Below are 11,832 nucleotides of genomic sequence, written 5' to 3' on the forward strand. Positions count from 1 at the left end.
CCAATACCTCTTAAGTGCATGCCTGGCTGGAACCACTGCAGTCATGTTCTTTTGCTGTTGAAATGTCCCGCTCAAGTCATATGCTGGTGAGTTGCTAGGCTACCTCACGTTAATCACCTTTCTAACTCTCTAAGCTCTTTTTCTCTTGCTACAGTAGTATTGTTCGTGTATTTTTACGATCATGTCTTCCCAGTATTAAAAAACGGTAATATTCCTGAAAGAAATGTGTGGCCATGTTAAGGCCTTGAACTAAATTGTCCAAATGATTTGTTCCCTAGCTCCCCGTATACCATCGGAAGTATTTTGTTTAGTCAGAATACATCCGAAGCACTAAGATGATTGTGGTAGAATAAAGGCCCCTAAATCAGGCCCCTAATCAACACTCATGTTTGACATCCCAGATAATGATGCACCTGGATTATATCATTCTCTGCCCTCTGGTTGGATCTGCTGAGCTCACTGTTGTTAAACCTTAGGGGCCCTTCTTCAACATAGTAAACTTTGACGGAAAGGTTTAGGTGTTTAGGTGTTTCATGTAGGTAACTTTGATGAAAGTGTCAGAAGGGAGTCAGATGGCTGAGCGGTTAGGGAATCGGACTATTAATCAGAAGGTTGCCGGTTTGATTTCTGGCCATGCAACATGATGTTGTGTCCTTGGGCAAAGCACTTCACCCTACTTGCTTCGGGGAGAATGTACTAACTGTAAGTCGGTCTGGATAAGAGCGTCTTCTAAATGGTTAAAATGTAAAGTGTGATCTTGCGGTTGCGGAGACAATATCGAAAACACGGAGCACAACACATTACATTTTGACATCAATGATTTCATTGATGTCTTCATTGATTTTAAGACATTTTTTTTTAATGTGTCTCGTATCTCACTCAAACAAGCATTGCATACATAAGCATTAATAATTCATGTATATAATAGGACATATGTTTTTATAAATACATGTTGCTAAAAACAATACAAAATGTCAGAATTAAGGCTTATCTATATTTGATGGAAATACATTATACTTAGTGTATGGAAAAAGTGCACATTTATTCAGTCCAGGACTCCAGCCTGTTCCTCATTCATGTCCCACAGTGACGTATGTCATTGATTATAAGTCATCCTAGGGTGAGATATGCAGGAGGACATTGAATATTTTACAATGATGGCTGGTTTATATTCTGTAATATGACCAGCTCCTGTTGCCCACGGGAATTAATGAAGCACAATCCTGTGCCATTCCACACATTGACTGCTAGGTTCAAGCATAAGGTTTCTTATTATTATAAGATGCCTGCAGAGTCCTCCTGACTGAGAAAAACATAAGTATCCTGTGATGGTGAGTGAATTTAGACCACTAAATTAGAATATGAATGCGTTTCTATCTTCATGATTTACACTCTTTCTCTCATTCTGTATTTGTTCTTTGTTCATGCAAAGAACTCCTAGCCTAGGCCTACTTGGTCAAGTTCAGGGAGAGAGTGACACGGTGTGGTGAAAGGGGGAATTGCAAGTGCGTCTCGACGTAGTATTTCAACTCCTGTTAACTGTCGGTAGCATTTCAATGCCAAAATCCCTAAAAGAGGACACGTGTATAAATCCAAATATGAAATAAACCATTAGACTGTGTAAATTATTCTGTAGCCTACATTATAGCCTAGACCTTGACAATTCTACCAAATTGTTTTTTAGTAGGCGTAGTATATTGGGTGTGCAATGCATGCTATAAAATATAGATCAATCGGGAGGTTGGTTGCATGGGAAATATAATTATCTATATAACAACAAACGTGCCTATAATTCCAAAATAGTATTTTGTCAATTAAATATATCGTATGTTTTGACAGCATCACACGGTTTGCTTAATACAATAAAACGTCTCACTTTAATTGGATATGTTGTGGTGCACTGACTAAGAATTCCACCTTCGCTCTGCATCGTTGCATATCCATGCATTGCTGTCAATAATCCTCAATTGTAGGCTACTGTAAATGCATGGAAGGCAAGCCCGTGCATGGGTGTCCAAGAAACCCCATCGATGAGACAAAACTCGCGGCGTGAACGTGGCAGCCATTTTACATCCTCAAGAGTGAATGAGTGGATCCGGACCAGTGCCGGGAGTTTTACACTTTTTCTCTTTTAATTATCACACTTTCCTTCCGAAATAATCAACAACATACAAGTTGGTGATCCATCGGCAGGTATGATGAACGCAACTAATTAGTCACATATTCCGTAATTAATATGTACAGTCAAAGATCGTGTGGTGTTTCGAACAATGTGGAAACTGGTGGTTGGGACGGGTTCTCCAGACCGGCTTTTTGAAAATGGACTCTTCCTATGTGGCGGCACGTTGACAAACCATGAAGCTAGCACACTTAGCCTGCAAGGCCTGTATTCACATAGCAAATAACTAGCTAAATTCTTTAAATCAGCAAACTATGTTGGTTATAAGGGCATATATAGTCATGAAGGGGGAGTGAGCTTAGCTAAGTTAGCTATCTGGCCAATTCTGACAGATCAAGAATGACGTGCTCATTGTCACTGGCGCTAGCTAGCTAGCCTCAGCACGAGCGTGCAAACTCGAAAGTGTTGTTAAGACCAGTGCTGTCAAACAGTGAACTACTGCCATGTAGTTCCCCCTTACTACTTCAACATTTGCAATGCAATATGCATACTAATTGGATGGCTACCTGATTTTAATTCAAAATTAGTTCATGTGGTTTGTTATTGTCTGACAGGCTTGTCAAGGAGGGGGCTATGGTTAGCTACTAGTAGTTAGCTCTATGGCGCTAGGCAGTTGAACATGTGTCATTCAGAGTTTGCTAAGGCTTGGTAGGCCATGGCGTGCTAGGAGAAATCGTCTTTGCTGCTAGCAAGCGTGACTGCTAATCTAGCAAGTAGTTGGTACACCGACTCTTATGGTAAATAATGACAGCTACATTGAAGGTGTGAACATCAGTTTGAAGTTTAAACCCAAATTTGAAACAAGTATTTTTTTAACCCGACTAATTTATAAATTAGTCAGTTTTAACGTTAGACGAATAATCAAAGTTTGCAATTAATAACTGTTAAGATATAACTTCGTACCCAAGTTAGTCAGCTTAGTTTATGGCAATTCTTCAGTAACCATTTTATCTATAAAATCGTATATAGTGTTGGTTAGCATAGTTTGTATTGTGTAGCTACATATGTTTCTGGGATATTTCGAAGCTCAACCCCATTTTGCTTCATAGTTGTAAATTGTTTATTGCCTTTAGCTTCCTAGCTAGTCTTTCTGACTTTAACCAGATAACGTTTCCTAGGTAATTGTTTTTGTGCTAGTTTTCTAGCGAAATGGCCTAATTGTTAGTTTGCTAGGTTATTGTGGTAACTTTGCATAGCAGATATAAAAAATTGGTAACTGTAACGCATGCTTGCTGACTGGACAGCCACCGGAAACTAGGGCTTCAGACTGTGCAGGAGAAACACGTGTTTCAGCTATCTGGCCCGTGCTGAAGTCAGCAACCGAACGGCGAGCTAACTCATAATTTAGTGATCAGACCAAGCCCCTGTGACGGCGGGAGGGGAGAAGTAAGTAACTAGCAAGCTTGTTGCTTTGAAGTTCATCCTGATCAGAAACCAAACTCGGGAAACTGGTTCGGGATTATGGAATTAATACATTTTATAAATATGGTTACTGACACTATTCCATATATTCTACAAACCAGTCCATCAAAACATGCTGCATCTCAAAGTTACATTTTTGGCCTGAATTCCTATCTAAGACGTTGCTCCTTCCTGAACGCACCACAGTTTGCCCTTAACCCCAGGAATTAATTTGGCTCATTGCATTTGCACAGATTTCTGGAGACATGGCCACAGAACATATTAATGGAAATGGTCCAGAAGAACCTATGGAAACCTCCTCTGCAGTTACCCATTCTGAGCACTTCCAGACTTTAATAGAAGCTGGTTTACCACAGAAAGTTGCTGAAAAACTAGACGAAATTTACATAGCAGGTAAGGCACATTGAATATCCAGCATATTCATTCACACAAATTTTTATTTTTGCAATTGCATGTGCTGTCATATTTTATTATATATATCACCTTTTGAATGTGGGAATTGAGATCCTCAAGCAACTTTTTGTGGTTTCCTACCAAAATGGGTACTGCAGTGTTAACCAAAAATAATAAGATGAAAGATGCCTTGAATGCTATTGGTTTGAAATGAAGCATTCGCGTATCTGTTAATGATGTACACCACTTCCGCATAGAAAAAGCCTCATATATGGATGTCCTGTGAACACAGCTCTGGCATCACAGCCAGTGCAGTGTTCTAAAAAATTGGAAGCTGAAGCAAAGATTCACTCTGTCAAATCAGGCCTCCTATTCAGTTGAGATCTCCCAGTCTCAGCCAAATACTCTATATACTAGATAAGCCCCCCCCCCCCCCCCCCCCCCCCGGTCCCATCTTCCCATCACAACTAGTGTTGATGTAATAATATTGCCTAGGTATATATGCAAGGTTCTCAAACCAGCCTTATCCTGTCCAGTCATATGTCAGGTTGTTGTAATCATATTTCAAACAGCCGATTTGGATCTTAGCCCTCTCAGATTTGGATATCACAAATGTCTAGGGTTGTAGAGGGGTTTAGAGGGTTTCCTGATCTCGATTTTGAGATCATTTAAAGCGCAGAGCAGTAGCCGCCAGCCAGCCAGATGGACATAAGCAGAAACAATGGCAGCAGCTGTCGGTGTCTGGGACAGGTGATGGGCCCTCCTCCGTGGAGCAGAATGTGGACGGGCTCATTAGGAGAGCCCCACAGTGCAGGGGACTGCCGTGTCGAGTTTCACCAACACATCTGTTGTGATTAGTTCTACAAAAATAGAAACTCAAAGTGCTGCTTTTACAGAACACCCCACCAATACAGTGCCATTCCAAGGCTCTAAATGGACCCATGTTTTTTTAATGATTCTGCACTTTGCTTCAGAATTCCTACTCTCTGAAATGTGTAATTTAACAATGGGAAATAAATAGACTTCAATTTTACCTCTCTTCAAGACCCCAGATCTGTGTATTAAATTGCATGACCCTCCTATAATATTTGTACCTATCATGTTGTCATGTTTTTTTTCTCGTGCTGTCTTCTCTTTTCAGGTTTGGTGTCACACAGTGACTTAGATGACCGAGCAATCGAGGCCCTGAAGGAGTTCAACGAAGAAGGTGCTCTGCAAGTTTTGTTGCAGTTCAAGGACAGCGATCTCTCACATGTTCAGGTATGGTCTGAGTCAGTTTGGATGAGCAGGAATTGTTTATCAATACTGCCTGTCTGATTTATTAGTAAGGGTCTACATATAGATCCGATTTGTTGCGCATTCACAATCTGTTTTCAGTCGTAACAATAACACAAGCAGGACTCGCTAATCCAATATGTAAATAAAAGTATTGTGTGGCAGAGTATGAAGCTTCTTTTCTAATCCAGAAACCTACTGAACTGACTTTGTTTCAACAGAACAAAAGTGCCTTTCTGTGTGGAGTAATGAAGACGTACAGACAGAGGGAGAAACAGGGGACCAAAGTCTCGGACTCTAACAAAGGACCAGATGAGGCCAAAATCAAGGTGAGGATGGAAGAATAGAGGGCTGCGTATCACACAGCTGGAAAAACAACATCTCTTCCATTTTCCTCTGTGTGCACAAGTCCACCAAATGTGACAATCCTGGCACTGGAGTGGTCCAAGGCTAATCATTTAACCAACCCAGTGACTATCTTTTGTAATGGAGAGGACAAGTGCACACCTAATGGGGAAACAATACACTTAACATGTAACCCTCTAAATATAACTATTTAAAAGATGTGTGTTTAGTGTTTGACTGAAACCCTCTCTGTTAAGGCCCTACTGGAGAGGACTGACTACACACTTGATGTGACCACGGGCCAGAGGAAGTATGGAGGTCCTCCTCCAGAGTCCGCCCACTCGGGGGCTCAGCCTACCATTGGTACAGAGGTATGCCCCAACACTACGCCGGCACGGTTAACATTAAGAGAAGTGCAATCATTCTGTTTCCATCCCTAGTGTTAATCTGCATCTTCAATTCGTTTGGGTCATTGAAATGGTCTCTTAACCAGTTAAACCAATTTTATCATGTCAGGTGCGAAGGAAAACATTTCAAATATTTCACTTTCAACTCGTTTCTTCTCCTTTTCTTTCCCATTTGAGATTTTTGTGGGTAAGATCCCCAGAGACCTGTTTGAAGATGAGCTGGTGCCGCTGTTTGAGAAGGCGGGGCCAATCTGGGATCTGCGTCTGATGATGGACCCTCTCAGCGGCCTCAACCGAGGCTATGCTTTTGTCACGTTCTGCACCAAAGAGGCTGCGCAGGAGGCAGTCAAACTGGTACATCTGTTTGAAACTAGCACTCTTGTTTGTGGACCATCTATAATGGTGGTTCCACCCAGGTCAGAGTCCATGTCCTGTGCATAGCAGTGGCACACATCCATAGATGCACAATTGTTTATACTGTGTAGTTATTGTGCACTTGATCTATATAATCAAACCATTTCAGTAGCCCCCCAAAAGTGCAAACTTGCCATGAACTCTAAATCAAGCATGTACAACTGTGAATTGTTTCACGGGCTGAAGCAGATGCCTGTTGCCATATGTGGTCAACCTCCTTCCTGACAGTAATCATAGGAATGCAGGTCTCAGACTGGCTTTGCTAACTATATGACATGTTCTCTCTCTCCCTCCCCCCAATCCCCTTGCACAGTGCAACAACAATGAAATTCGACCAGGCAAACACATTGGCGTGTGCATCTCTGTGGCCAATAATAGACTGTTTGTTGGCTCCATCCCCAAGAGTAAAACAAAAGAGCAGATCGTGGAAGAGTTTGCAAAAGTCACAGGTACTGATAACCCAACTCCCTCTGTGTTGAACCACCCAGTGGAGTAGTGAATTTACAGGTTATTGTCCAGCCAGTCATATACACATCAAACTTGAACTAATCGGTTCCTCAATGCTGAATTGCATGTTTTTTTCTGTCAGCTATATATAACCTGCACACTGGAATTTAGTTCCAATAAATATAATAGCTTGTTAACTAAAAGATTATCACTCATCAGATTTGGATTCATTCTTCCAATAACTCCGCTGCCTGCATTGACCTACTGCAAGTTTTTCAAACTGTTTTACATATAAACACTTGCACATATTATAGGTGGCATTGTGGGGGAAATTAAGTTTCAGTATTTATTTCTGAAACTGCTTCTGTATTCAGTTTCCAAATGATGACATCCTTAATCTATACTGGAGTAACTCCGGTTACGATGATAGCTTACCGCTAAGATCTGAATGGACACTGAGCAGAAGTTGGTTTAAAATATTTAATTGTCTTCACCAAATCACCATGATGGATGATGGACAGTAAAAGAGCTTGGTGCAGAGGAAAAACTTCCCATAGATATTAGAGCAGCCAGCTATGTTGTAAATTATTGTACTTCCATTTTCGGCTCTGCCCACCATCAAATGGCTCTATATAACAGATATTACTATGATACCATGATTTGTTCCGATTATTCACTTTTTTTAAATTCCCTCTCCCCTTCACATTTTCCTTTTATCTCCTTCCCTCCCTCCTTGTCTTTCAACAGAGGGTCTTAATGATGTCATCCTGTACCACCAGCCTGACGACAAGAAGAAGAACAGGGGCTTCTGCTTCCTGGAGTATGAAGACCACAAGACCGCCGCCCAGGCCCGCCGCCGCCTGATGAGCGGCAAGGTCAAGGTGTGGGGGAACGTGGTGACAGTGGAATGGGCGGACCCTATAGAGGACCCAGACCCTGAGGTCATGGCCAAGGTAAAGATGGATCTAAGGACGAAGGAGGGGTGGTTAGTGGGAGTTTCATCAATGTCCGATTTTATTCTACTCCCTTGTTAAATCAATTTGTAGTACATTAAGCCCTTTAATATGAATTCTAAAGCTGTGGTGAAGTGACAGTTGTAATCACAGAAAGAGGTTGAATTGATTCGGTTTGCTGCGAAGTGTCCAGATGATGACATCCTTATTTTATTCTTGAGTAACTCCGGTTATGTTGAAAGCTTACCGCTAAGATCTGATTGGACACTGACCAGAAACTGTTTGTACATGCCCCCTCGTCTGTCACTGTCTTGTTTTCATCCCTCTGAGCTTCAGATGCTTTTCTAACTTGAATGAGAAGGGTGACTCTCATTCAATGGTAGCCACATAGTAAGTTAGTGAAGAATTTGATGCTTAAACTTTAGGAATCCAGTTTCAATTGTCCAATATGTGACCCCCCTGAGTTATAAACCCACTTAATAAACCAACTTTTTCTTGTTCCTCTTCTACTGTACAGGTCAAAGTGCTGTTTGTGAGAAACCTGGCCAGTACTGTTACAGAGGAGATACTTGAAAAGGCCTTCAGTCAGTTTGGCAAACTGGAGCGGGTGAAGAAGCTCAAAGACTATGCTTTTATTCACTTTGAGGAGAGGGATGGTGCTGTGAAGGTATTAGACTTAATCAAAGCCAATCAAAATTTTTTGAATCTCAGTAGCCTTTATTAGGGTTCTTGCGTCCTCTCTCCACACTTTCTTCAAATGGTGCATTGGAGATTACAGAAGGTTCTTTAACTGAGATTTTCCTCAATTTAAACTGAGGAGAGTTGGGGTAAGGACCTAGGACCTAACCCCTACTGGGTTGCTCTTTTTAACTCAAAGCACACAGCAAGCAACAAACGATTTCTCCGAATGCAGCGCTTGCTTCATGCATCCAAACACGCCTTAAATGGCACCAGGAGAAGATTTACCTTGATGACTGGGAGACATCCAGCTTTTAGATGTCGATGGCAATAACATTTATACATGTGGTATATCACAGTATGTGTGTGGGAAGTCTTGTCCTTTTTAGGAGAGGACAGAGTTTGAGTTGACTTCCTTCCTATCTTCATAGGCCCTGGCAGATCTCAATGGCAAGGACCTGGAGGGAGAACACATCGAAATAGTCTTTGCTAAGCCACCTGACCAGAAGAGGAAAGAACGCAAAGCCCAGAGGCAAGCGGCTAAAACGCAAATGTAGGTAGAAGCTGATGTACATTTTTGTTTGCTGCGTTCTTACTGTATGCATCCTGCTCAGACCCTAAAGCATTCTCTTTTTGCTTCTTCCCAGGTATGACGATTACTATTACTACGGACCCCCCCACATGCCCCCTCCAGCAAGGGGCAGAGGGCGAGGCAACAGGGGCGGCTACTCGTACCAGCCAGACTACTATGGCTATGAAGATTATTACGACTATTACGGTTATGACTACCATAACTACCGAGGCGGCTACGAAGACCCCTACTACGGCTACGAGGACTTCCAGACCACCGGGAGGGGCCGGGGGGGCAGAGGAGGAGCCCGCGGAGGGGCCACCCCATCCCGGGGCCGTGGGGCGGTCACACCCAGGGGCCGAGTGGGGTTCTCCCAGAGAGGAGGTCCAGGAACGAGCAGAGGTGAGTGTGGGGTGACAGGGCTTGGTATTTCTGAGTGCAATCTGTCTGTGCTTGGCTCCTCTGACAGTCTTATGTCATATCTGTGTGTGTGTAAAGGTCTAAGTTGTGCTAAGCTATTTACTGCAAATCAGATCCAGAATTTGGGTATGGTGCAAGTTTCTCCAACATGCATATAATTTAGTGTGATGTAATAAGCAGGTGTCCTTACATAAGAATTGTCCATTTGACACTGTAAACCTGTATAAGTGTGTGTCTATTCTTTATGAATTAAAATGGCCTGAACGCCATAATTTAGTTTTTACCACTGTCTGAACTCGTCTGTTTTCCATGTGAAAAGGGACACCTGCTTGTTGGCTTCACAGCTAATCCCTGAAGGTGTCATCTTTCAGGGCTTCAGCTCAAGGCCTGTCAGTCTGTCTGCCTGCTTCTCTGCTGACCAGACCAACACGTGTAGGAAAAATGTTAGGAACTTCAAAGGAGGGTTTCTGTGTTACTGCGTTTTATGACACAGATGACAAAATGATATGTATTAAGTGTAATTTATATTGTTTTCATTGATTGTGTGTAAAAATGGGTTCTAATTGTATTTGTTTGTTGTTGCTTGGCCAGCAGGGAAACGGGGTCGAGGCCGGTCCTGACCTGTTTGTCGCGGTGAAGACTTGACTTGCTGTGTGGGGTTACACCATAAACTGCAATGGATGTGGATGGAAGAACTCGACGAAAAGGTCCAATGATATTCCAGCCTTACAGAAGCATCTCCCCCTCTCAAACTGCCACCCCCCCCTCCCTCCCTTCCCCTTTTAAGAGAACCGGAGCATTTAGAAGACTCGCCACTGCCCGCCCCTCCTCGTCCCTACCCCCAGCCCTGTCCTACAATCTCCCCCTGCCCCGCCCCCCCCCCCCCCCCCCCCCCCCCAAATGCCATTTTTAAATAATTATTGAAGAATTTGCACTTTTTACGTTTCTTAGTTTGAAGTGGCTCAAAGGAGCTTGATGCTATTGTATATTTTTGTGCTAATCGCAATTTTAATGTCGGAATATCCATGTTAATCTTAATCGTTTGATTTGGATGTTTTTGAAAGAAAACATTTGCAGGTTTTTAGGGTGTAGCCACCTGGCATGGATAAGTCAGGCATTCCAGGAAAGTGGTTCTTTTCAGAACTTGTCTTTAAAGGGTTGGTTGACTACCTCAGTACAGAGGACTAGACCACCCGGCCTGTACTGTACATAGGGAAACTATATTGATGAAAGCAGGGCTTGTTCACCACAAAATATGCACAAGAGAGGCAGCGCCAACTGATGTACTTAATGTAATATAGTCATTTTGCTGCAGCTCTGACACTGCAAACAGTCAAACTGGGCATGCAAAATAATCTCATATGATGAGCCCGAACAAGCCCTGCTTTTATCCTATTTTGAACTGAATTAGCTGCCTTGCTTCTTCAGATTATGTAGTTACTGGTTGTATAGTTTGGAAAAAAATGTTACTTTTGTAAAGGCTTCAAACATCACAGAGGCACCCCAACTGCCTTTGACTAAGCCCTGCAGTCTCCCTTTCCCACTTCCAACAATGGATTTGTGTTTTTATAATACCAATAAATACCAATAGAGTAATTTTGAAGGATGTACAACAGAATTATGTTCAGCACCCATCATTATAATACTAATAATCCTCGTTGAAAAACAATTGTCCCAATCATGGCAAAATCCTGATGATGATCCCTCCTGACAGTTAAACCAGCTACTTAAAAGTTCAGTCAAGGTATTCTTTCTTGATTGAATTATAAAGGCCATGATGTCCAAGCCAGTGAGCATCTGTGTGGGTGTTTGTTGGTGAGGGATCCAAGTCACTACAGTGGTCAAAGGGATACTGCAGCTATGATTTGTATTCCATGTATAGCATAAGAGACTGAGCTATTCATCCGGTTTTGTACACAGTTAACTCCCTCTCAATAAAATCATTACAACCACCTTTTGAAAAAAGATGTTAGCAGTTTTAAACTATTGTTGGTGGCCAACAACGTTTTTTGCATTCCTGCAAATAAATTGTTTTATACTGTAAAATGGAGGTGAGTGTAACTTATTTTTGTAATAAAGCTTTTGATTTCTATCTGTTGTCTTACTGTTTGGATGGCGTGTTCCTGGTGAGTCAACAAGGTAATGGTTCAGTTAGCTCATCTGTCTGATTTTTGGAGATGATCGCCAAGGCAAACCCAAGAGGATCATATATTGCATTACATGGTGTGTCAACATCTACAATAAAGTTTCAAAGGATTCTAGCCAACTTGTACATTAAGTCAATGCACTGGATATTACTTGTAAACCGAAGATGGCATCTTGTATCAG

General features: G+C 42.1%; 1 protein-coding gene across 3 annotated transcripts; it reads left to right on the forward strand.

Annotated features, from left to right (window-relative positions):
* Positions 1-2,047: 2,047 nt before the first annotated feature.
* Positions 2,048-11,598, forward strand: LOC124463659 (heterogeneous nuclear ribonucleoprotein Q). Of its 3 annotated transcripts, none has more exons than XM_047015472.1 (12): positions 2,062-2,193; positions 3,835-3,994; positions 5,136-5,254; positions 5,491-5,598; positions 5,872-5,985; positions 6,199-6,375; positions 6,749-6,884; positions 7,630-7,835; positions 8,353-8,502; positions 8,945-9,066; positions 9,161-9,486; positions 10,096-11,598. In XM_047015472.1, exons 2-12 carry the CDS (start codon positions 3,847-3,849, stop codon positions 10,122-10,124), a joined length of 1,635 nt encoding a protein of 544 aa, XP_046871428.1. In that variant the 5' UTR covers positions 2,062-2,193; positions 3,835-3,846; the 3' UTR covers positions 10,125-11,598. The 3 variants fall into 3 exon arrangements, with proteins under 3 accessions (XP_046871440.1, XP_046871428.1, XP_046871432.1); XM_047015476.1 differs by having other exon boundaries at positions 10,099-11,598; XM_047015484.1 differs by lacking the exon at positions 3,835-3,994 and having other exon boundaries at positions 2,048-2,193.
* The last annotated feature ends 234 nt before the right edge of the window (positions 11,599-11,832 follow it).

The sequence above is a fragment of the Hypomesus transpacificus genome, chromosome 3 (assembly GCF_021917145.1).
Source record: "Hypomesus transpacificus isolate Combined female chromosome 3, fHypTra1, whole genome shotgun sequence".
Taxonomy (NCBI): domain Eukaryota; kingdom Metazoa; phylum Chordata; class Actinopteri; order Osmeriformes; family Osmeridae; genus Hypomesus; species Hypomesus transpacificus.